This window comes from Oryza brachyantha, chromosome 12 (genome assembly GCF_000231095.2).
Source record: "Oryza brachyantha chromosome 12, ObraRS2, whole genome shotgun sequence".
Taxonomy (NCBI): Eukaryota; Viridiplantae; Streptophyta; class Magnoliopsida; order Poales; family Poaceae; genus Oryza; species Oryza brachyantha.
Window position 1 is genome coordinate 3,745,727 of NC_023174.2, and position 21,957 is coordinate 3,767,683.

Here is a 21,957-nt window from a genome sequence, read left to right on the forward strand (position 1 = left end):
CGCTCCTCTCCATGTGCCATCTGATATCGATACGGGAGTGGAGGGTCAAATGCGACCGTGCGAGACCTAGCGCCGCGCCGCCGCCTCCAGGTCGAGAGTGTCGTCGCCCCTACCCCCAGCACCGCCCGCTCTTCGCCCCCGCCCCCGGCGTTGCCGCTCTTCGCCCCTGTCTAGGCGCCGCCGCTAGTCGCGCGGTCTCCTGGGGCGCCCCTTGTCACAGCGGTCCGTGGTGCTGCCGCTCGTCACGTGCCTTGCCTCGCCGGCGTCACGCTCCACGACGACACCCGGCGCCGTAGCTGCTCCACGACAACACCCGGCACACGACGTTAGTGGTTTGAGCGGGCGATTGCTGCAGGTAGATGCGTTTGGGTTTAATTTTTCCTTCAGAGCCCTTGTTTTCTTCTTTTTTTTTTGGTTTCGTCCGGCAGCACCTGTAGCAATCGATCTGATGGATTGGAAACCATTCTGTGTCCTAAATATGTGTATTTTCAGTACTTCGGCTTTGTAGCTTGAGTCATGGTGATGTACATATTCTATGATCAAAATGCTATCTTGTTTTTCAGGCCAAAGTATTGGATTCACTCATGTCAAATGTTTAGAGAAACTAGACATGACAATATTGAGTTCATTGAGACCGATTCTAAGAAATTTGACAAGGCAATTTATAGCATGCAGTTCATTTTGTGCTATAGGATTGCAAAATTTGGTAACTTTTTTATGTACCTTTGATGTGATTTAGGAGTTTGAGATATCAGTGGTTATGTATTCTTATTTTTATACCATGTTCATATGTATGGTTATGGTTATTAGCGTCAATTGCTTGTAATTTTGTAAGCGTACTTCTATCAGAAGCTTAATCATCCTAGAACACATGCATGCATTAGCCTTTGGCCTCCCGTTACTTCCCAGCATCATCCAAACACAGTAATAAAAAGAAAACATGTTACATCGCTGAACCAAACAAATCACGTGAACTGATACAATGGTATCGCTTACCACCGCAACACATTCCACTAGCGTTTACGTTACCTTTTGCCAACCAAACACCACCTAACTTTCTCGTTACCTAGAGCATCATCAACATATTGGTCATGCTTTTCCAAGCTAAAATTTATTAATTTTGATAATATTTGTCTTTCAATAGACTTGCCAACTTATCACTTGGCCAACGTTGGCCAACCAAACTAATCCTCCCACTTGCCAAAGTCGGCCAGACAAACAAGATTGGTTATACATGGGGCACTGCACCTCTCCCATCCTCCAGTGGCAAATTTAGTGAGTGGGCTCCATTAGGCTCTAGCCTACCCTCCAAATTTTGCAAAAAAAATTTTAGCTGGTTATATGCAACACCAAATAAGGCATAATCTAGCGCAGTAGTGTTGGCCCAGCCCATTTCTTGACATAGCACATATTTTGGTATTCACGATTTGGTTAGGGTTGAGGCAACAACTACAAGCTGGCTGCTAGCGGTGGTTGCGACTTGGAATTATGGCAGCATGCGGCACCATGGCTAGGCAGCCGGCCATCGACGGAAGGCCACGAGTGCGAGCGAGCGAGGCTGTATCGCTGCGAGGTGCAAACTGCGAAGCTACCCAGCAAGTGTAGCCGGCTAGGGTTGTCAAAGAAACTCGTGAGCTGCTCGAGCTCGGCTCGTCCCAGGCTCGATTCAAGCTTGGCTCGAGCTCCTTACGAGCCGAGCTCGAGCCTGATCCGAAGCTCGCGAGGTTTGTCGAGCCGAGCTAGAGCTTCTCACGAGCTTATCCATATGTTTTATTTTTATTTTTTATTTGATAAGATAGTATATTAAGAATAAAATATTATATATTTAAATGATAAATTAATTTGTATTGGTGTTACATATCGATTTTAAATCTTATTTATAATTTAATATGATTGACTTAAAATTATTGTTTTTGTTAAAAATTATCATCAAAGTAACTATAACTTATACTCAAATCGAGCTTAAGCCGAGCTCGTGAGCCTAACCAAGCTCAAGTCGAGCCTACCTAAGGGCTCGAAGTTTTAGTAGGCTCGATTCGAGCTCGGCTCGAGCTTGTGTCGAGCTCGAGCCAAGATAGGCAGGCTCGCTCGAGCTCAACTCGTTGACAGCCCTAGATCCGGCTGGTGGCGTAGGCATGCAATTTGCGATTAACGGCTGAAGTGCTGAATGCAGTAGCTAGCAAGCAGAGCCAACGAGCCAACAAAAAGTAAGCTTTCAAACCTTGCTCAAGTGATGGTTCAAACCAATAAACATGTAACCTTTCCATTAGTATATCGCCTCATTGAGCTAGCATTGATTCTCCCTGTGGCAATATCATCCGTTGAGCACATATTTTCAGCCATGGACATCAAGATAGATTTGCGTAATAAGATAGCAGATGATTGGCTTAATGATACGATGGTTTGCTATACTGAACGAGAAATATTCAAACAAATTGGTAATGATGCAATCATGGAGCGATTCCAAGCATTGAAAACCGAAATCTATATTCATCCATCGATCGAAATATATTGTTTGGACATATATATAAATTCATTGTTATCTATCTATATAGGTTAATTAGATTCATGTCACTACAAATATGCTAGTTTAGAAAAATATCATTAAAATTTCTGTATTCGCATATATGCCACTACAAATTTTAGAGAATCACCTTGACTTCACTGTCTACACTAAAATCAGGTTTGTACCCGTTCCATCTATATTGTATTTACGTATAGACTGGAACGCCCTCATCATCTATCAAAGAGGTGGCCTCTAGCTGAAGCTTGCCTCCTATCTGCTCAAGTGCCTCGATGTGTCTAGGTCATCAGCCCATGCATATCCAATCTGCTCTCGCTGTTGTCCATCGAGTACCTCAGCGTCGTCCACCCTTTTAACGAGGAGCCTCCCCCTGCCTCACCACCGTCGTTCCCGTCGAGGAAATAAACTCCTTTGATTCCAAGACAATGCTCTTCTCAGCGAACTGCATCTCCATCGCCACCGGCGACAACACCCAATATCTGTCCATATTCTACAAGAATCAGACTCTGGTTGCTTGGCTACTTGCCTCTTCAATGGATGTTAGGGGTATCCCGGTCCATATGTAAATACAATATAATGAAAATGAGTATAAATCTGATTTTGGTGTGCGCGCGTCCAAGCCATTCTCTAAAATTAGTAATGACATCCATACTAATATATACTAATATAGAAATTTAAATGACATATTCCTAAACTGACACATTTATAATTACATTAATCTAATTAACCCTATATATAATGCTATTCTAATTAACTGAAATGAAGGATGTTAAAAGAAAATCAAGCTGACCTAACCTTACCGGTATGATGACGATGATGAATACATCCGCACTCACCCGTCCGATCCGATCATCCGAACCACATCCCACCCAAGTCGCCTAGCCCCCACTCACCCACTGCACCCCGGAATCCCCTCCTCACCAAAACGGCAACAAGAAAAAAAAAAAGAAAAAGAAACACACCAACGCGAACCCAAAAACCAAAAAGCGAACGAAACATTTCGCCGCCGGCCGCCGCAACGACGCCGGCCACGGCCACCGCCACCGCGGCCACCATGTCGGCGCCCGCCCCGAAGCTGCAGCCGGACGAGCGGGCCAACCTCCTCTCGCTGCTCGCCGCCGCCTCGCGCCCGCTCGCCGACGTCGTCGCCGACTTCCTCTCGCGGTTCCCCCGCGAGCGCCGCCTCCGCGTCGGCGCCGCGCTGGGCTTCCTCCTCGAGGCAAGGCCACGCTCCCGCCCCCCTCCTCCACTCGCTCGGCCTCCTCTCCTGTTGCCTCTCCCCCGCTTTGCTTGCTTCGTCAGATTGAGTCGAGGATCTTCGCGGGCGGAAATGGATCGGGGAGCGGCCTGGTTCCGTGGGCCTAGGGTTCGTGGTGGGCAGTTAGATTTGAGTGGTTATGGGCGTGCTGCGATGTCTGGGAGGTTGCTCCAGTTGGTCCAGGCGTGAATTATGGTGGTGGCTTCGTTCAGGGTTTCACTTGCTGGGGCGTCTAGGCCTTGGATGGGTTAGAGAAGGTTCTGCTTAGCTCGCTATATTTGGGAACTGTTGGCAGTATCCTTTGGGTTACGAATCGCTTGATCTCATATGGGATGCTCAACTTCTAGATTTAGTGGCATTGTTCATCTTTAGCAGAGAGGAGATGAAGATATTTTACATTCCCTTGTGGCCTCGTGTTGTTAGTTTGATCAGGTTTGAACATATCAGTGTTTACAGATGATGAAAATTTTGAATTCATTGCCTTGCTGATTTTGTGTCCATGAGGATCTGGGTTGGGTTGCAGTACACAACATAGGGTAGAGCTCCTGCTACACTCGGATACCCAATGATGAGTGTCCTGTGTATGATCTGTTCCTTAGTTGGTCAATTGTGTGGTGTCACCAAATTGTCAAATATTTCGGTTTCATTTGTTTTGAGTAGGTTAGCACTTAATAGGGTTCATTTGCAGTGAACGTTTTTTTAGTGTGATTGAGGAGTTACTAACATTTTTAAATTTAATAATCCATAGACCAGCTTCATTCTTGGTGTTATTTGATTGACTTAATAAACACACTCTTTGTGGCTTATGTGAACTTTTATCAAACTTGTCAGCTGTTTCAGGAGTGAATACTGAAAAACCAGTGGTGGTATGCTGTGAGCATTTTTTACTTATTTGATTGGATTTAATTATCTATTTAACTGTCTGGTGTGGAGTAGAACAAATGAAGGATGCTATGGATCTGTTCCTTATTCTCAACTTTCATATTTCTTAATTCTTAAGGAGTGCAATAGTATGATCTGGTAGCACCTTTACTTCTTGTTTCAAAGCAATGCTGAAGCACACGTACCATGGAAGAACTCTTTTGCTCCCAACATAACGGGAGCTAGACAAAATTGGCCTTTTCAATTTACCGATATCCATGTACAGGCATTTGAAGAGCTTCAAGAATCAAGAGTCCATTCTCGATTATGAGTGAAACTGTGTTTTTCAACATGTATTAAAAAATAACTCTTCTATTTGTCTGCGCTGATTCTAGCAGAGATGACTAGTCATTTTTGGCGTAAAAAGCAAAGCAATATAGATTAACAAAGGAAGACTACTTCCTTGTGTGCCATCGAATGATCCCTTCTTTATGGTTTACAACACCAAAGTTGTTTTCTTTGCTGCTGTCAGATTTAAGCTGCTACCCTTGTGAGTAGCATGTGAAGGTAATGGTTTGAAATGTGCTCACATGGAAGGAAAAACAATACATAAATTTAAAATGGACAATTAGGGACAGTGGAACCTCCCGTGCCATATAAGGAACTTCTGCTGGAGAAATCATTTTATGAGTTTCTTAATCCATCTCTATGTTCTCATGAATATGGACACTATGTTTTCTAACCCTTACACAAGAACTGCAACTCCTTTTCCTTTTTAGTTTGTTATCCAGTTGTTTGACCAAATATACATTTAGCAAATAAAGGTCAAGAAAAGTGTTTTTGTTTCCTCTGAAAAATACCTATTTCCCTTTTCTTTTTGCGGGGAGAAGAATACCCCATTTTCACCGTTCATTGGCAATTCATTTTTAGATTATGCTATTTGTCTTTTTATTCTTGACCAAGTTAAGAGATATTTGGAGGATGCATATTTCTCTTAAGATACTTTTAGTTCTGAAATTTGTTTGTCACAGGAAAAATTAAGTTCAGACTTTGATATATTTTATTCATTTTGACTAGGACAAGAAGATGCTTCATCCTACTGGTCGGTTAATTGCATTTGCTATTCTTCACCAGAGTTATTCATCGGAGCTGGCAAACCCATATGTTCCACTTTTGTTAAATGTAAGCCACAAAACTTGTTCTTCAGTTATTTGTATTTTGGATCATCATGAAATTGAACTACGGAAGGCTTCCCAATTCCCCCTTCAGTGTACATAATTTAGAATGGTTGAAATTGCAATGTCATTTGATATGTTTCAAGATTGCTTGGGTATAAATTATAATTTATTTTGTTTAATTTTCAAGAAGTCAATATTTGTGATGCTATATGAGCATAGGCAGTGAGGAAGCTATAAAAATTGGTAAAACACCACACATGCCAAGTTGTGGTGAAGTACTAGTAAACACATAGGGCAATTAAGACAAGCTTGTTCATCTCTTTGTGCCCCTTCCGCATGCGCTTTGCGCGTCATTTGCTTTCCTTTGTGACGCTGGATGCTTGCACAATTCCTGCAGCCGGGTTGCATTAAGTTATACTGCATAGCACAATAGCACATAGATTATAAGAACATTATTGTTCTGTTTTAGTTGTTGATCAGCAATGAATTGTTGTTGTAACTTAGAATCTGAACTTGTATGATGTATCTTTGAATACTGTCAGGCCCCATTGGGCCAAGGTATATCTTTATATTCTGACATGACAGAGTGGATGATCACAATTCCTGCCTCTGCTTCTCGGTCAAAAAGAACTTGCTTCTTTCTCAAATCGGGAACCGTTGACCTTACTGTTCTGTTCGGGCAACTTCCGCCTCTGGAGAGGATGTGTACGTATTGGTCCCCAACCATGCCTTTTGTGCGCCTAACTTGACTTTGCAGCCTAAAAGTAGCCTCAAACCTCTCTACAATCTCTTGAATTAACTCTTGCCAAGATACTTGTCCCCTATTCACTAAGAAACTGTTGTACCAGCTTTCAGCTCTCTTTTTCTTCATCAACAAGCTCAGCATTGAGGGAATCCATTTGGATCAAGTCTTGCTTGAATAGAATTCAAGTTGGACTCGTAATATATTGTTTATGCTAGCTCTGGTTTCTCTATTGCTGGATTTTGTGGCTGTCATTTAGGCTCTAGAGGTTGATGTCATATCAGTACCATCTGTTCCAACCCTCTTGATTCCTGGTGACTCTACACATCTTGTTGACAGAGAAATGTTATCCAGGCCTCCAACTTTGTTTGAAATCTGGGTTCCTTTTTTGATCTGCTATTGATTGGCATCACACCTGGCTTGCTCTAGCTATAGAAAAACAGTTGTGCTTTGGAAACTGTCAAATAGGATATTACATCCAACTGCATTATCTACATAGGATGTAACATGTTGTGTTCTTATAGACCCCATAATTCTAAGATCAATTGTGCGGTTCAATGTTTGAATGCTTGGTAGTACCTTCCAAAATGTAACTGCTATGATTTTATAGCATATTTGCCTTGGTATAAAGAACATGGATTCACTAATCTATATAGCTTTGCATAGTTTACTTCTGATCAGTGGGATATGCCTCAACGGCTGCTTATCGGACTAACACCATGTTGAATAAATGTCTATTGCAAGTTGCTGCATAGTTGGATATCTGTGGGGGCTGGATCTTGGTCTTTTATCAACTTTTATCCTACTATTTCTTTGTTTGTAACATATGATGGCAACACAGGAGGAACAGGACTGAACACACTCAAATGTCTTTTTTTTGCCCTTTCTGCACACTAGGGCTTTGAATAATTATTTCCTATCTTGGAGTCTTAGGTTTCTATTTTTTATTGTTTATCATGCTTGAAGTTATAGTTTTATTATGTCAACAGGCAGCCTGTGATGAAACATCAGAAAAATCAGAACGAGTATTTGTCCAACTTTTGTTGACTTCGGCTAATGGAAACAATAACACTGAGGTTTTTTCTCTTGTTTCATGGTTTATCTACAAACATTAGTAACTAGAATTCGTTGTAGGACATATATCGTGATTTTATTGCTCCTTGTATGTGCTGACATATATGTATTTTTGGCATTGGGTTGCATGCCTTAGGTGCTGAAGCAGTCAGCTGTAGATTACATAAATGGGTCTGATTCTGCATCTCAGGTAGGGTCTTAAATTCTGATTCCAATAATATAACTGTTTTGAGATCAATTTCATTTATTAACAGGCTCATCTGTTTGTTTAGGCCTTACTGCCACGAGAACAACTTGAGAAGCTATGCTGCAGTAATAGTGTAGAGTCTCCGCCTCAGACCAGTAGTTTTAGTAAAGCAACTGTTAGATGTGCTATATTGGATCCAGATGTACCTCACAGTTGTGTAAATTCGTCAGAGTATGTAGGCTCAGCTACCTTCTCCTGAAGTTGTTATATGGTGCTTGAATATGTCATATTTTTCTTCTTTGTCTTGTCTTACAAAATTGGTGTTTTTTTAAGGCCTAGCATATCACTGCCTGGAACCAAACCAAAATCTACTACTGACGATAGAGATTCTACTCTTGATGGTTTACTCCAAGAAAAATCATGGGGAGGCTTGGGTCCACAATGGATACGACCCACACCCCCAAGACTTCACATACTTGATGGAGAGGTAACTCAGTGTCTTAGCCAGCCAAGAGTTGTACTTGTTTACTTAATTTCTATCTAAGTACAGCTGTGCTTGTGCTGAACATACAGCTACAATGGTTGAACCCTGACAACAACCACGAACTATTATGGGATTATAGCATGTGTGCTGACACAAGTCGAGGTGCTGCTATCCGGGATTTGATTGCAAGAGCCTTGAAAGGTCCACTTGCGCCTGCCCAACAAGAGGTTCTCTGCTACATGCCTACATTCTAGTATTTATGCTAGATATCTTTCATGTATGGAATAAGAGAACATGAAATTTATAGGCACGAACAATTGGTGTTTTCTCTTCTTGTAGTAATAGGTAGTATTTGTTTAGCATAGGTGTTGGGTGTTTATGTGCTAACAAGTCTTACATTATTGCCTTCCCATTGACATGCACACATTTAGGTACTATATATTTTCAAATGGTACAAGCCTAATTTATGCACAGCTTCTCACAGCAAGTCGTAATAGAACTGGCAAAGGACTCAAAGTTGGTGTATCATTGCGGGATGACTCCACAGAAGCTCCCTGTATGTACTCATGCCAATCGTTGTGTTCTTTTTGCTCCTAACATGTTATTTTAATATATTTGATCATATCTACTGTCTGAGAATTTAGTCATGGTTTTAGGACCTTGTTGAACACAACCCACTAATTGCTGTTGAAATTCTTTCGAAACTGATGAACTCTACGGACATTGATGGGTATGTCTGGTTTTTTCCTTGCTAGACATTATGATTGCTAGCACTTATTTTTCTATACTTTAGTTCTGACCCTTTTCTTTTTCAGTTACTTAGATGTACTTGTGCATATGGAGATGAGCCTGCATTCTATGGAAGTTGTAAACAGACTTACTACTGCTGTAGAACTCCCGACAGGGTTTGTCCATGAGTACATCTCAAATTGCATCCAATCATGCCAGAACGTTAAGGTCTGTTTGTTCTTTTGGTTCATTGATTAAATTTGTTAGCAGGGCAGTGTAATTTTGGTTAAACAGAGATTATTTTAATCTGTTATTGTCAGTCTGTTTGATCCATTTGGTGATTTAACCTTAGCTTTCCATGGAAATATGTAGCCTATGCTCGTTTGTTCCTTTGACTAAGTTCAGATCAGCGTTTCCTCATAGCAATAAATGCTTTACTGCCTTTTTTTTTTTTTGAACTGAAACACGTGTAATGGTTGCGCATATAAGTATGTACATGCAATTTGGCAGGTCTTATGGCTTGATTTAGATTATTTGCAAAATAATTGATGTGTTTTATACAATAGCATGCTTCAATCATCTATCATTTGCTCATTTTGTTGGCTTGAGTCCTTTTGTTCAGTAGCTTGCTTGCTAAGGTTGGGAAGAGTAGTCTTCATTGTTTGTGTACTGGTTTCTCTGATTAAAATCCTTATTTTACTGAATTTCACGGCCATGTCTTATTTTTTGTTTATTGGGTGATGAGTAATTTGCTACCATCTCACTTGTTATATGTGCTACTTTCTTAAAGTTCATTCGCTATGATTGTTTTGCTCTGTACAGGATAAATACATGCAAAACAGGTTGGTGAGACTTGTTTGTGTTTTCCTTCAGAGTCTCATCCGAAACAAGATCATAAATGGTGAGTGCAATGTTTTGTGCGGTACAGATACATTCTTTTATCTTGTATATACTGTTGATTATAAACATTGACATATCTGCCATTTATCCAAATTACCGATGCTTGAATTTCATAATACAAGCTTGATTTCTTTTCCCTATCCATCTTTTCTGTGCAATAAGATCAATATAAAAATACTAAGATAAGAGTATGCCATGGGGTATATCTTCATTTTCTTAATGTGGGCATGTGTCTAAAACTCCAATTAGGAAAAGTACAAGTACTTTTTCTTATGTTTGGTAACTCATGTTTTACTGACTATAGATGTGCCACTATACCAAATTTTTCCTAAACTCTCTTGATTTGCTCAAGTTGGTTTTCATATTCATCGTCATTGTGGATGTGCTGCTTGGTCTTTGAATGGTAAATGATTTTATGTATTTTAGGATGTATGATACTGGTGACTGGTCACAACTCACAACATATAACATATAAGGATGTTAAATTATAGGCGAGTTGCTAGTACTTGAGTTGCCAACTCATCATATCAGTCATAAAGTATAGTTTCTGTATGATTATTCTTTCCCATATGTAGTGAAAACATGTGCTCTAGCCTATTATGGTACAATTGGCTGATGAAATGCATTTTTATAATTTGTTTTAGCCATATAAAACCATTAAATCATTTATTGAATCCTGATTTTCTTGGGTTGCATTCTGTATTTTATTGAAACCTTGTACTATAAGCCTGTTTTTGTGCATGATTCTTTGCATGTAGTTCAAGACCTCTTCATTGAGGTACAAGCTTTCTGCATAGAGTTCTCACGGATAAGGGAAGCAGCTGGCTTGTTCCGGCTGCTCAAATCTCTGGAGTGAAGAAATGAGCTGTATGTTGTTTATTTCCCTTTTCTGTATAGTACTGTTCTGTCACCTTTCCCTTATTCTGTACATCTCCATTCTCGTGGTTTCTACCAAATCCTCTAGCACATCAATGTTCTATATCTGAGTCATAATGAAATTATCTTCGGAACTTCATCTGTCGCTGGAATACCAAGTTATAGAACTGACACAAGAATTTTTTTTCACTACCAATTGTCAGATATATTGGTCGTATCATCTACTGTTTGGAGATTTCTGGTTTTGGTTAGTTCTCTGGACTCTGGGTGCTCAAGGCCTGGTGATGTGTACCATTTTCTTACAGAATCTGCAGCACCCTCGCGGCAGTGCACACGCTTGAAAGAGTTGTTAAGAGGGCTATACCAAGAACAGACTACTCGATTTTATACTTGTTGCAAAGTTAGATTTTATGCTTGTAAGTCCACTGTACGGTGACAAATAATAGATGCATGTTTTGATATAATCTTCAATATCTGTAGCTTTATTGGAAAAAAATTCCGACACTTGTAGTCTATACGTTTACTCGGCGCAGCATAGTCGGATATTATATTCCAAATTTAGTTGCCATTCTGAGGTAACACAAAAACATCCCTGTGGTCTGCAGTTCTATGCAGCAACATTGCAGTGTCTTTGTTTCTGTCATATTGAAATTTCTGTGCACTGTTACAGTTTGTTGAATACGATGTTTCCATGTCTATATGAAAAAGTAGGGGTCATTGTTTGCCCTTTTAAATGGCGCATTGACAAACAAAAAATAATTTGTAAATAAAATTTTTATATACGTATTCTTAGCGATCTCTAAAAGCCAAAAATGAAAAATAAACTTTGGTAAAACTCTAAATTTAAGATTAAAAATTTAAATTTTGTTTTATAAGCATGTGAAAAAACAAAAAGAGTGTTGTACATTCCTATTATCCTTTTGTGAAAATAACTTTTGAGGTACAAAAATTGGCACATTTTATCACCATGATTCTTGCAGAAGTCATTTTTTCTTCATAGGATATTAAAATGACTTGTTACGAAGGCCAAAAATAGGGGGTGATGGCGTATTTATAAACGAAAAATAATTTTATAAATAAAACTTTATAGGTATTGTTAGTGATATAAAAGCTAAGACTGAAAAATAAACTTAAAATTTAAATTTTAGCTTATAACCTGAATAAGTGAAAATATGGGTGTGGCTGGCTACAGTTTACAGCTCCCCGCTTGAAACGGTGGTATAAAGTTGGACGAAGTGTTAAACCAGAAAAATGCAAATTTTTGGAGCCAATAAATTATAACCTTTTTGTTGGTGCTATAACAAAAGTAGAGGGCTTACTCGGTTTAGAGGAATTTCAAACTGTTTTTTTGAAAATTCTTTAATTTTCGAAGAAGATCAAACCTGGAAACATTGCCCTAATCAGGAATCCTCCCCAGAACACTAAACCATCGTAATTAGCTTTGTGTTAACAGAGGTTCAGAACTGGAAATATTACCCTAATCAGGAATCCTCCCAAAAAGTTCTCGTCTGTTCGCCACCCAAGATAACCTCGAGAAAGTGACGGCCTCAATGCATTCGAATGCATTCCCATTAACTACAATGCAACTGTATAATTCTGCTCTCAATGCGATGGAATCAAAATGAAATTCCAACAGATCAATCAAACGAAAGAAGAAATGGTCGATCGTGACAAACCAGACCAGTGACCAATCGCTACCAAAAGCCAAGAAAAAAAAAGCCAGACAAATCAGCATGGCATCCAAGAGTTCTTCATAAAAGATGCCACGAAATGATATGATTCGGAGCACTAAAACAAATCCCGTATTGGCGTATTCCATCCGCAGCAATACGCAGAAGTTAATCAAAAATACCCGTAATTAATTACACGTAATACCCACCCAAATCGCGCGGATTAACCAGCCATCTCACTAATCAATCACGCGGCGGCGGCGAGGAGGTGGTCGTAGCCGCGGCAGTGCGGGCTGTCGGCGAAGTCGGCGAGCGGGAAGGAGGTGGAGACGGGGCCGATGTAGAAGCTGAGCCTGTCGCCGGCGCGGTCGACCTCGCCGACGGGGAGCCAGACGAAGAGCACCTTCACGTAGACGCCCTGCAGCGAGGTGAGCGAGCCGGAGGCGGCGGCGCCGGCGATGCGCGCGCCGTATCGGACCAGCCACGTCCTGGCCAGCATGAACTCGCAGTCCCGCGGGAAGTACACCTCGAAGCTGCCGTCGTCCCGGAGCACGTACCCCTCCACCCCCACCGGCAGGATCCCCCGCGGGAAGTCGTACCTCTCCAGCATCTCGTACGCCGTCGGCGCCGCCGTCCCGTTGCCTTCCGCCGCCGCCACGGCGCCGACGACGCCGGCGGCGGCGACGAGGAGGAGGAGGAGGTGGGTGCCCGCCATGGAGGTGGGAGGAGGAGGTTCTTGGGTTGGTTTGGCTTCTTCTTCTCCTAGCTGGCTGCTTTGCTTACAAGGGTTCTTGTGTCTTTTTGTAGGTTAGTGATTTTTCTAGATTAAAAATGATTAACAATTTAAGATAGATTAGCTTGGTAAACTACTACTCCAAATGGCCGTGTCTTTGTAAGTTAGTGGTGTTTTTCTTAAATTTTTTTGAGAAATTTAGAACAAGTGATTAATAGTTAAGTTGGATTAGCTTGTTAGATACTCCAAATTTTTATTGGTAAAGACTGCATTAATTAATTAATTAGCGTGCAATTTACTACTGGGGGAGTAGCTATCTATCTCGTCTTCATGGTAAGTAGTTTACAAATGCACGCCACCTTTTCTTTCTTTGCTTTTGACTAGCAATTAACTGAAACTTATGGAGAACAATTTTCATACTTTTTTGTGGCTTTAAGTAGGGTGAGTTTATCATTAGTCAAAGTCACGCCAATACATACACACACATGGCATGGAAGAACGGAGGATGCCAATCCATTCAAGCGAAAGTGAAGAACATTTGGGACAGCAACATGCAGCAGTTCATTTTCATCAAAGGAGAAAAATGGAGATCCTCTGGAACAAAATTCCATCAAAGAAATTAATTATCCATGACCAAATTGCCGAGCAACCAGCCCATCATCATCGACAGCAACTGGCGATGCTCGAGTTCCACCATGGCGACCAATCAGAAGGCCAGGGGAGGTGACACCAGCAAGGGAGCAGACGTGGGCGGGTAGGAGATATTCCAAGCACAAACTGCAGAAGATTCTCTTCTTAGCAAGATGCTGAATTGCTGATTAGCTGATCTGTTTATTGTTTTCTCCTTCAGTTTTGGATAGGTTTAAGATTGGTCAATAATTATTTGGTAGGCCCATGTGCAGTGCCAGTGACAGTAGTAGTCCTGGTTAGGTTAAATGGGCCAAATGGTCTGGATTTGGCTCTGTCAGTAAGTTGAAATGGACGGAGGCAACTAACGGGCCGAGAAAATTTTTTAGGCCGGATTAATTCGGCTATGAAATTTCGGGCCCAAAGTGGTTTTAGCCCATCGGGGGACTATTGAATGTGTTCAAAGGAGAACAGGTCTGGCTGTGCCGCTCTGTTGACCATGGCCATGGGCCAGCTGCTCTTTTCTTTAAAAGAAGCTATAACCATTACATTACACTTGGCTTATGATCAAATATGATAGGTTCTAAGAAAGGATGAAGAGAATAGAAAATACGATCCACCAACAACATGTAAAGAGGCACAACTCATCCATGTAGCAACCCTATTAGTAAACCTCTATCCAAGTTAACCACTATTTGTATAACCGTTGCTCGCAAGTTATGTCATATAAGAAAAGTAGAGTCCTTGTCCTAACCACACCTTTTGTAGTTGGGCCTAAAACTACCAATTTATTACCCTAAAAATTATATATATATATATATAATATTTAATTGATGTTTTCTCAAAAACCAAATCATTTCTACAAACACTCACACTAAGATAAGTTCTTTCGGCCTCAAGTGAAAACAAGCGAGCCATCTTCCAAACATATTAGAGAAATTATTTGATGCTTTTAGGCCAAAAGAAATACAAACTGTTCTCCAAAGAAATTTAGCAAAATGATAATAAAAAATAGATGCTAGATAGATTCGTCATGCATATAAAAACAACATTTTGTACTACATTTACAATTCCTAATTGCAAAGTTTACATTGGTCAGAACTTCCCTTGCAGCAAATACCGCATAAATTAAAATCTTTATTTTGAGAGGCACCTTCAAACCCCATAACACTTTATTCGTATTTATGTAGCCATTATTAATCAAAGCTAAATACATTGATCCAACTGAGGAAACACCATTCTGATGGAGATTATTCTGCTTAAACATGTACTTAACACTATTAAGATAAATGTGCACAATTTTCACAACCAGGTTATACCAATTAGTAAAGTTCTCGCAACCAATTTTTCACAATTATTCCAGATATCTGGCCATCTTCTTTTGCAAGTTTAATTAGGACAACTAATATTTCAACGCCTATGTTAAAAAGGATCGAAGATAATGGATCACCCTGCCTTTAATCCTCACCCTATAGTTGTTATATATATATATATTTGTTTTTTTGTGTGTTTATCATTGGCTACCAGCTATAAATATTTAGTATTAGAATCCTCTTTAAAAGGTGTTTCACCTTAGTACCATTTGATCTTCTCCTCCTTTAATAATTGAGATAATCTGTTACTATAAGGCACTGCTGAATATTCTGCTGCGGGGACATTCAGCTCTGAAAACTCAAAATGGTAGGATTCTCAATTGGACTCACAGATGAGGAGTATGTATTGTGCTTGAAATGCATTTGTTAAATTTTTTTACCATATTTGCTCTAAATATACCAGCATATGATTGAGATAAAATAGCTAGCTGTGTTGGTCCAGGAAAAATATAGGTACGAGCCAAGCTAGCTCAAAAAGTGGCCAAACCGAGCTATCTCATTGAGATATATAACAAGCCATACTAAACTAAGTAGAACCTCGTTATAGAGACTATATACGGCGCATATGCAAGTATGCTTTTCGAATTTAACGAGGCTAATTTCATATATTTATTATTAGCCTCTATCTTTTGCACAATGTTAAAGGAAACACAAGTGTGTGCGTATGCCTTTTTTATATACTACTCCGTTTTATAATGTAAGTTATTTGACTTTTTTCTTCCAATGTTTGATCATTTGTCTTATTTAAAAATTATAAAAATATCATTTATTTTGTTTGTGACTTGCTTTATTATTAAAAGAACTTTAAGCATGACTTGTTATTTTTTATATTTATACTAAATTTTTGAATAAGGTAAATGATCAAACGTTACAACAAAAAAAGTCAAACATCTTAAAAAACGGAGGTAGTAGAAAACAAAATTAATTACAGTCACATACGCTTATATATATAATCTCTTAATTATGCATCTATATCTACATTGCTCACTTCAAAAATCACTTACAAGCTACAAACACATATACAAGCTATAACTTATAAGTGCAAACCGAAGTGAGAAAAAAATTAAAGCAAAATTGAATTTGGAAGTAACTTCTAAAAAACAAAAAAATCACATCAAAATTTCATCTCTTGCATACTACTATACTACTTCACGCGTGAAAGCTCTGTCGGCAAGAATGGTTGCAGGTCGATGACCATGACGGTGATGTCGTCGCGGCTCCCTCTGCTCCTCGCCATGGCGACCAGCTCCTTGCATGGGTCCGTGCTCGGCAGTACGGCGGCGGAGACGACGGCGTCGACCGCCTCCTGGTTGGACACCTTGCACCAGAGGCCGTCGGACGCGAGCACGAGGAAGCGGCAGTCGGTGGTGAGCCTCCGCCGCGTCGTCTCCGGCTCGCACGTCACCCCCCACGGCTTGACGCCGGCGTCGCCGAACGCGCGCGACACGGCGAGGCTGTCCTGCACGCGCCACACGCCGCTGCCGCCACAGCTCACGTACCCACCCTGCTCGAACATATATACTTTGATCAGCACAGAGACTCGATCGATCATGGCGGATCGACTTACGCCATGAAAGCTAGCACTGGCGTGAGTGGAGGTTTGCACGCGCGTACCGAGCTCTCGATGCGGAGGCGCTCGTCCTCGCGGCCGGGGGTCTGGTCGGAGGTGAGGGCGGTGGCGACGCCGCCGTGGCTGCCGAGGACAGCGCGGCAGTCGCCGACGTTGGAGACGTACAGCTCGCCGTCCCTCAACAGCGCCGTCGCCGCGCACGCACCACCTCGTACGCCCTACACAACAAGCAATGGACACGCCCTCATTAGCATTTTTTTTTTGCCAAACGTTAGAAAATTAATTAATCTAATTGATAAGTACTATATATATAATATAACAATAATCCTACACCCGTTTTAAAATATAAATATTTCTAACTTCTATGTAGTTTAGCAAATATAAAACCGAGTCAAAAGATTTTTTAGTTATGTTAATTTAGTGGTTAAGTTTTAAGTTTTGAATTGTTTAGATTTTCTAAAGTATTGTGGAATCATTGAAATGCTAATAATCATGGGAATCACCACAATAGTACTTATATTATGTTATATTATGGCACAAAATTAGAGTCAAGAAATGCTTATATTTTTAAGAATGGAGGGAACAGTAGCTAGCAATAAAAGGAAGTACTCTACGTAGACACATAGTTGCACTTTTTTTTACTACATATATGTGCAACTTGAATCATAGTAATATATAAATTACTTTTGTGATAACAGTGTGTCAAATATATACAAATATGTGAAATACTTGTTCTCTTGAAGTTAAGAACATACTACCTTCGTTTAATAATGTAAAATGTTTGATTTTTTTAGTTATAATATTTAATCATTCGTCTTATTCAAAAATTTAGTACAAATATAAAAAATGACAAGTCGTACTTAAAGTTCTTTTGATAATAAAGTAAGTCACAAGCAAAATAAATGACATTTCCATAATTTTTTAAATAAAACAAATTGTCAAACATTGCAATTAGAAAAGTCAAACATCTTACATTATGAAACAGAGAGAGTATTATACTGCAAATTAATTGAGCTGCCATCTGGGCCAGCCTACAAATTAATTAACCGGCCCCAGCTGATTGCAGAAAAGCTAGCTAGCTACAGGTCAATGTCGGCCACACCAGAAGCAACACGGCAACGGAATCTCAATTAATCCGGACCGGATTAGGGATAAAACCGAAGGGTGTACGTGGGTGCATGCGTAACGTAGCCCTCAACGCGATCGCCGTCAACCTGCCTCGCAAACCGACAGCTCAAAGGGAGGCAGGTTTTGAACCGTTCAGACCCCAATGCAAAGACCTAGTCAAGCCGATTAATAAATCGCCGGCTAATTTAATCAGCAATGGCGGCAGCAGCGTAGTTGTATGTCGCTGTTGCGTCGTCGTGTATATATAATTGTACAACTGTGTGTACAGGTACATTTGCATATGGTATATATTTATAATTTTTAGTTAAGATTAATAAAAAGTGTTTGACATGCATGCATCTGCACATTGTGCACTATCTCGTTCTAAAATATAAATATTTTTAGATTATTTAGAAAATAGCAAATGTTATATCAGGAGATTTTTTTAATCAATTTAGTGGTTAATTTTTAAATTCTGAATTGCTTACAATATTCCTTTCAATGTACCTAACTGACTCTATAATCATTCAAATGAATTGAATTATAGGAATCAGTGTATAAATGTTTATACTGTGGTATAAAACTTATCCCCTACGAATACTTTGAAATGGGGGTTTAGTAAGTATATATAGTTAATACCTGGCTCAGGAACTCGCTGTCCGTTGTAAGGTACGCAGCTCGGATCGCCGCCGTGAGATCGTTATCTTCTTGTAGACGCTGCTGCGACGGCGAGGATGGGCCAGCGTGATGTCGGCTCGGCGTCGTTGTTGATACGGCCGCGGCGGCGGCGGTGACGGCGGCGACGACGTTCTTGCCGAGCCTGTCGGCGACGAAGTCCACGGCGGCCCGGCCGCCGTGCCCGTCGTACACACCGTAGAACGCCTGCAAATTAATAAACGCCTCAATTAGTGGCTGTGCGTGCGTGTGTAGTACTACTGTATTTAATTACTCTTAATTTATAACTTAATTTATCTGATGCTCATTAATTGTGCGTACTGACGAAAATAATGAAATGTGAACATCTTGAAATTAAGTTGCGCCGTTTGAAGAGGTTTGATCAACACGTTATGGGTATCATGTGTATGTATTTCTTGAAAAACGATCTGCTTTTGGAAGTTTCGTGGCTAAGCAAATGAAGACCTGGTAAATGCATGATCCTTAAAGAAGTTCTTCAGTGTGCGTTGCATGTGGGTCGATGAACGTGTTGCCCATGCTATCCATTATTTTCTGATCCCAAAGTTTCCCTAGATCTGTCTACCCTATCTTTTGTTGCATATGGCAGATTAAGTGTAGATCTTACTCCAATATTTATGTTAGGACATGTCTGTCCTTATCAAGGGAATATGTACAATATTTTGAATTAATATGTATTATGTATATATGTACTTCAAATATTTGCTGCAACAAGTAGAAATGCATCGATATATCTCTTATTTAACTTTTCTATAACATATTGAAAACCATGCATGGGCTATATATTTTTGTTGATTCTAAATGTACAGATCTTATAATTTTAAGTGCATTGATCAAAATAGATTATTAGCTGGTTATAGCTGCACATATATTATCTTCTTTTTGCAAAAAAACAAAAATGCTAACTTTGCTTTTCAAGCATAACATTATAACTCTGTTAAGACCAGAACCCTGGAAAAATGTTCAATTAATAACAATTTTAGTTTTAGGCTTTGTGGGTTCTGTTTTTAATCAGATCATGAAATCACTATATATTATGGAGGAATCTAGCACCCATAGTATTCCATGTAAGAAAGAACAGAGGTAGTATTGTAGTATTTACAAAACCTAATTCATTCTTAATCTAGTTCTATAACTTGAAGCATGTGTTGATTAAAATGAATAACTATTACTGGTCCTCGGTTTCTAGCTATGAAAAGATTTAGATCTTCCTTTAATTTACAGACCCAAAATTGTCCTTAATTTTGCCAAGATCAGAAACACATATGATCCACAAAAAAATGGCACTATGGTAAAGAATTTTAGTTAATTAAATGTTTGAAAAGCATATCAATTTCATGATTTGATAATTGGTACATATACTGTCGGCAATTATCCATATATTTTCCTCCACAAGATTGAAATTATATTTTTGTTAAAACTAGAGCCGAGGAAACTATGGGTTTGTAATTTGGTTTTGATCCTATTATGACATCACTACATATAAATGGAAGTGTGTTGATTCAAAACACCATACTGATATGTATTTTTTTCTATGAATATTATTATTTCTTTCTTTAATTTATATGCCTCGAATACCCTTTTCCGAAGAACAGAAGCACCGCAAATAGTCCAGTAAAAGTTCTTTTATATTCTACCCATTTTAATAATCAAAATTTTTGTAAGTATGCTTAGTGCTTGATTTGTAATCAACGTGCACAAAACTTCTTGGAGGCTTTCCAACTTAGGTTTTTTTGGGCGATTACAGAAGCACCATATATATTTATATTTATAATTATAATGGCACAGTTGCAAATTTCCCTTATAATTTTGAAGAAATTATGTTTATCCATATTATCTATCGTGTACTCGTACCACCTCCAAGATTCTATCTTAATATCCCTTTGTCATATTGGTTTGAACACGTATTCAATTTACAATCGCCCCAGCTTTGCAAACTTTCCAATTTGATCAAAATTTGGAGCAAATTAATGACATATAAATTTACCAATTGGGAGGCTCCTTCAACTTTGTGACGAGCGATCACCCCGTATGCATCCTCCATTGCATGCCTGACACCTCTCCTGCTCGCCATGCAGAAGCCCTCGCCCTTCACCTCCGCCTCCGTCGCCACGTCCGTCTCCCGCCCGCCGGCCGCCTCGCCGAACGGGTCGACGCCGGCGCGCGCCGCCGCCACCGGCGAAGGCGGTATCACCAGCCTCGGCGGCCTGCACCTCGCCGCCCTCTGTTCCTGCTCAGAAGTGCCCTTCTCCCCCTTCTTCTTCAACGCCGGGAGCACCAGCACCGGCGGCGGCGCCGCCTGCAGCACCAGCTGCTGTCCCTGGCCGTCCTTGTTCCCCCCTTGCTGCTGCTGCTGCTGCTGCAGCTTCTCACCCTCGATGATCGCGCTGACGGAGACGACGGCGACGGGGTGGTGCACCTTCTTGGCGCTGCCCCACGCCGTGGGCGAGAGCCTGGAGGAAGGCGAGCAGAGGGACATGAGGAGCGCCCCGCCGAGCACGTGCGCGAGGCTGGCGAGGACGGCGACGACGGAGCAGAGGATCTCGACGCTGCAGAGCATCGCCGGAGGCACGGAGATCGAGGCGCGCAAAGCAGGTAGGGTTAGTTCGTTGGTTGGTTGCTATTCGTGGCGTTCGCGGTTGGCGCGTCGGTTTATATACTTGCCGTTGCCGGGAGCGGGAGGTGGAAGAAGAAGTCGTGGGGTCTGACCGGTCAAAGAATATAATATATTCTATTTTTTATTTGTTTTTTTTTGTGTGTGAGGACGGGGATGGGATTACTACCTGTTGCTTTGCTTGCTTTTTTTTTTTAACTTATTTTGTCACATGCATGCAATTTAGTTTTTTTTCTCTCTGCGAAAAAAGGTGTGTTTTTTTCCTTGTGTTTGGAACGTACACACTAGCTGTTTGAAATTTTCTTGCGAGGGTGTGAATTTAAATTTGGTCTGTGCAAGACTGCAAGTTGATCGAGGAAAATATGGAGTAAATGCATGGTGATTTTGTAGGTAAGGGAGGAAATGGTATGTTGTACATGTTCACATGGCATGTAAACTAGGATGATATGTGTATGTAAACTAGGATGATATGTGTATTAGTCTTTGTTAAACCATGTAATTGTAGAATATAATTGGTGCACAAATAATACTATTAGAAATCTTTGAAATTAGAGCAATTTTATTATACTTGAGAAGATAAATTAAATTTTAGTATACCTCGATACCTTCTCAAGAACTGTAAAATTTCTTTTGAAATTAAGCCACCTATCACAAAAATATATATTTACTCAGTCTCAAAATAGAATAACCTAATACTAGATTACACACAATCTACGAGTACAACATAATACTGAAAACCCTTTTTACACATTCGCAG

At 40.3% G+C, this 21,957-nt stretch overlaps 3 protein-coding genes across 3 annotated transcripts; 1 reads left to right on the top strand and 2 right to left on the bottom strand.

The window, feature by feature from the left end:
- Nucleotides 1-3,402: 3,402 nt before the first annotated feature.
- On the top strand, nt 3,403-11,402 carry LOC102704197 (CCR4-NOT transcription complex subunit 11-like). The gene is made up of 13 exons (XM_015842753.2): nt 3,403-3,743; nt 5,721-5,825; nt 7,553-7,639; nt 7,774-7,827; nt 7,910-8,055; nt 8,158-8,311; nt 8,398-8,535; nt 8,793-8,864; nt 8,965-9,038; nt 9,124-9,265; nt 9,860-9,938; nt 10,696-10,804; nt 11,017-11,402. The coding sequence occupies exons 1-12, from the start codon at nt 3,579-3,581 to the stop codon at nt 10,791-10,793; spliced, it is 1,314 nt and encodes a 437-aa protein (XP_015698239.2). The 5' UTR covers nt 3,403-3,578; the 3' UTR covers nt 10,794-10,804; nt 11,017-11,402.
- Nucleotides 11,403-12,350: 948 nt separating this feature from the next.
- On the bottom strand, nt 12,351-13,291 carry LOC102704378 (uncharacterized protein At5g01610-like). Its single transcript, XM_006663838.3, has one exon. It carries the CDS (start codon nt 13,196-13,198, stop codon nt 12,731-12,733), a length of 468 nt encoding a protein of 155 aa, XP_006663901.3. The 5' UTR covers nt 13,199-13,291; the 3' UTR covers nt 12,351-12,730.
- A 2,870-nt stretch (nt 13,292-16,161) lies between these two features.
- On the bottom strand, nt 16,162-21,200 carry LOC102704472 (probable protein phosphatase 2C 77). The gene is made up of 4 exons (XM_040529610.1): nt 20,574-21,200; nt 18,533-18,775; nt 16,831-17,004; nt 16,162-16,720 (listed from the first exon to the last, which is right to left on the bottom strand). The coding sequence occupies exons 1-4, from the start codon at nt 21,144-21,146 to the stop codon at nt 16,361-16,363; spliced, it is 1,350 nt and encodes a 449-aa protein (XP_040385544.1). The 5' UTR covers nt 21,147-21,200; the 3' UTR covers nt 16,162-16,360.
- Between the last annotated feature and the right edge of the window lie 757 nt (nt 21,201-21,957).

Bases quoted from the DNA above. Each gene is read 5' to 3' on its own strand.
- LOC102704197 (XM_015842753.2), top strand. From the start codon at position 3,579: ATGTCGGCGCCCGCCCCGAAGCTGCAGCCGGACGAGCGGGCCAACCTC. The intron at 8,536-8,792 runs GTTCTCTGCTAC...AGCTTCTCACAG, and splicing joins TTGCGCCTGCCCAACAAGAG to CAAGTCGTAATAGAACTGGC. The intron at 9,266-9,859 runs GTCTGTTTGTTC...TGCTCTGTACAG, and splicing joins AATCATGCCAGAACGTTAAG to GATAAATACATGCAAAACAG.
- LOC102704378 (XM_006663838.3), bottom strand. From the start codon at position 13,198: ATGGCGGGCACCCACCTCCTCCTCCTCCTCGTCGCCGCCGCCGGCGTC.
- LOC102704472 (XM_040529610.1), bottom strand. From the start codon at position 21,146: ATGCTCTGCAGCGTCGAGATCCTCTGCTCCGTCGTCGCCGTCCTCGCC. The intron at 18,776-20,573 runs GTAAATTTATAT...ATTAATTTGCAG, and splicing joins TTGAAGGAGCCTCCCAATTG to GCGTTCTACGGTGTGTACGA. The intron at 17,005-18,532 runs GTATTAACTATA...CTTGTTGTGTAG, and splicing joins ACAGCGAGTTCCTGAGCCAG to GGCGTACGAGGTGGTGCGTG.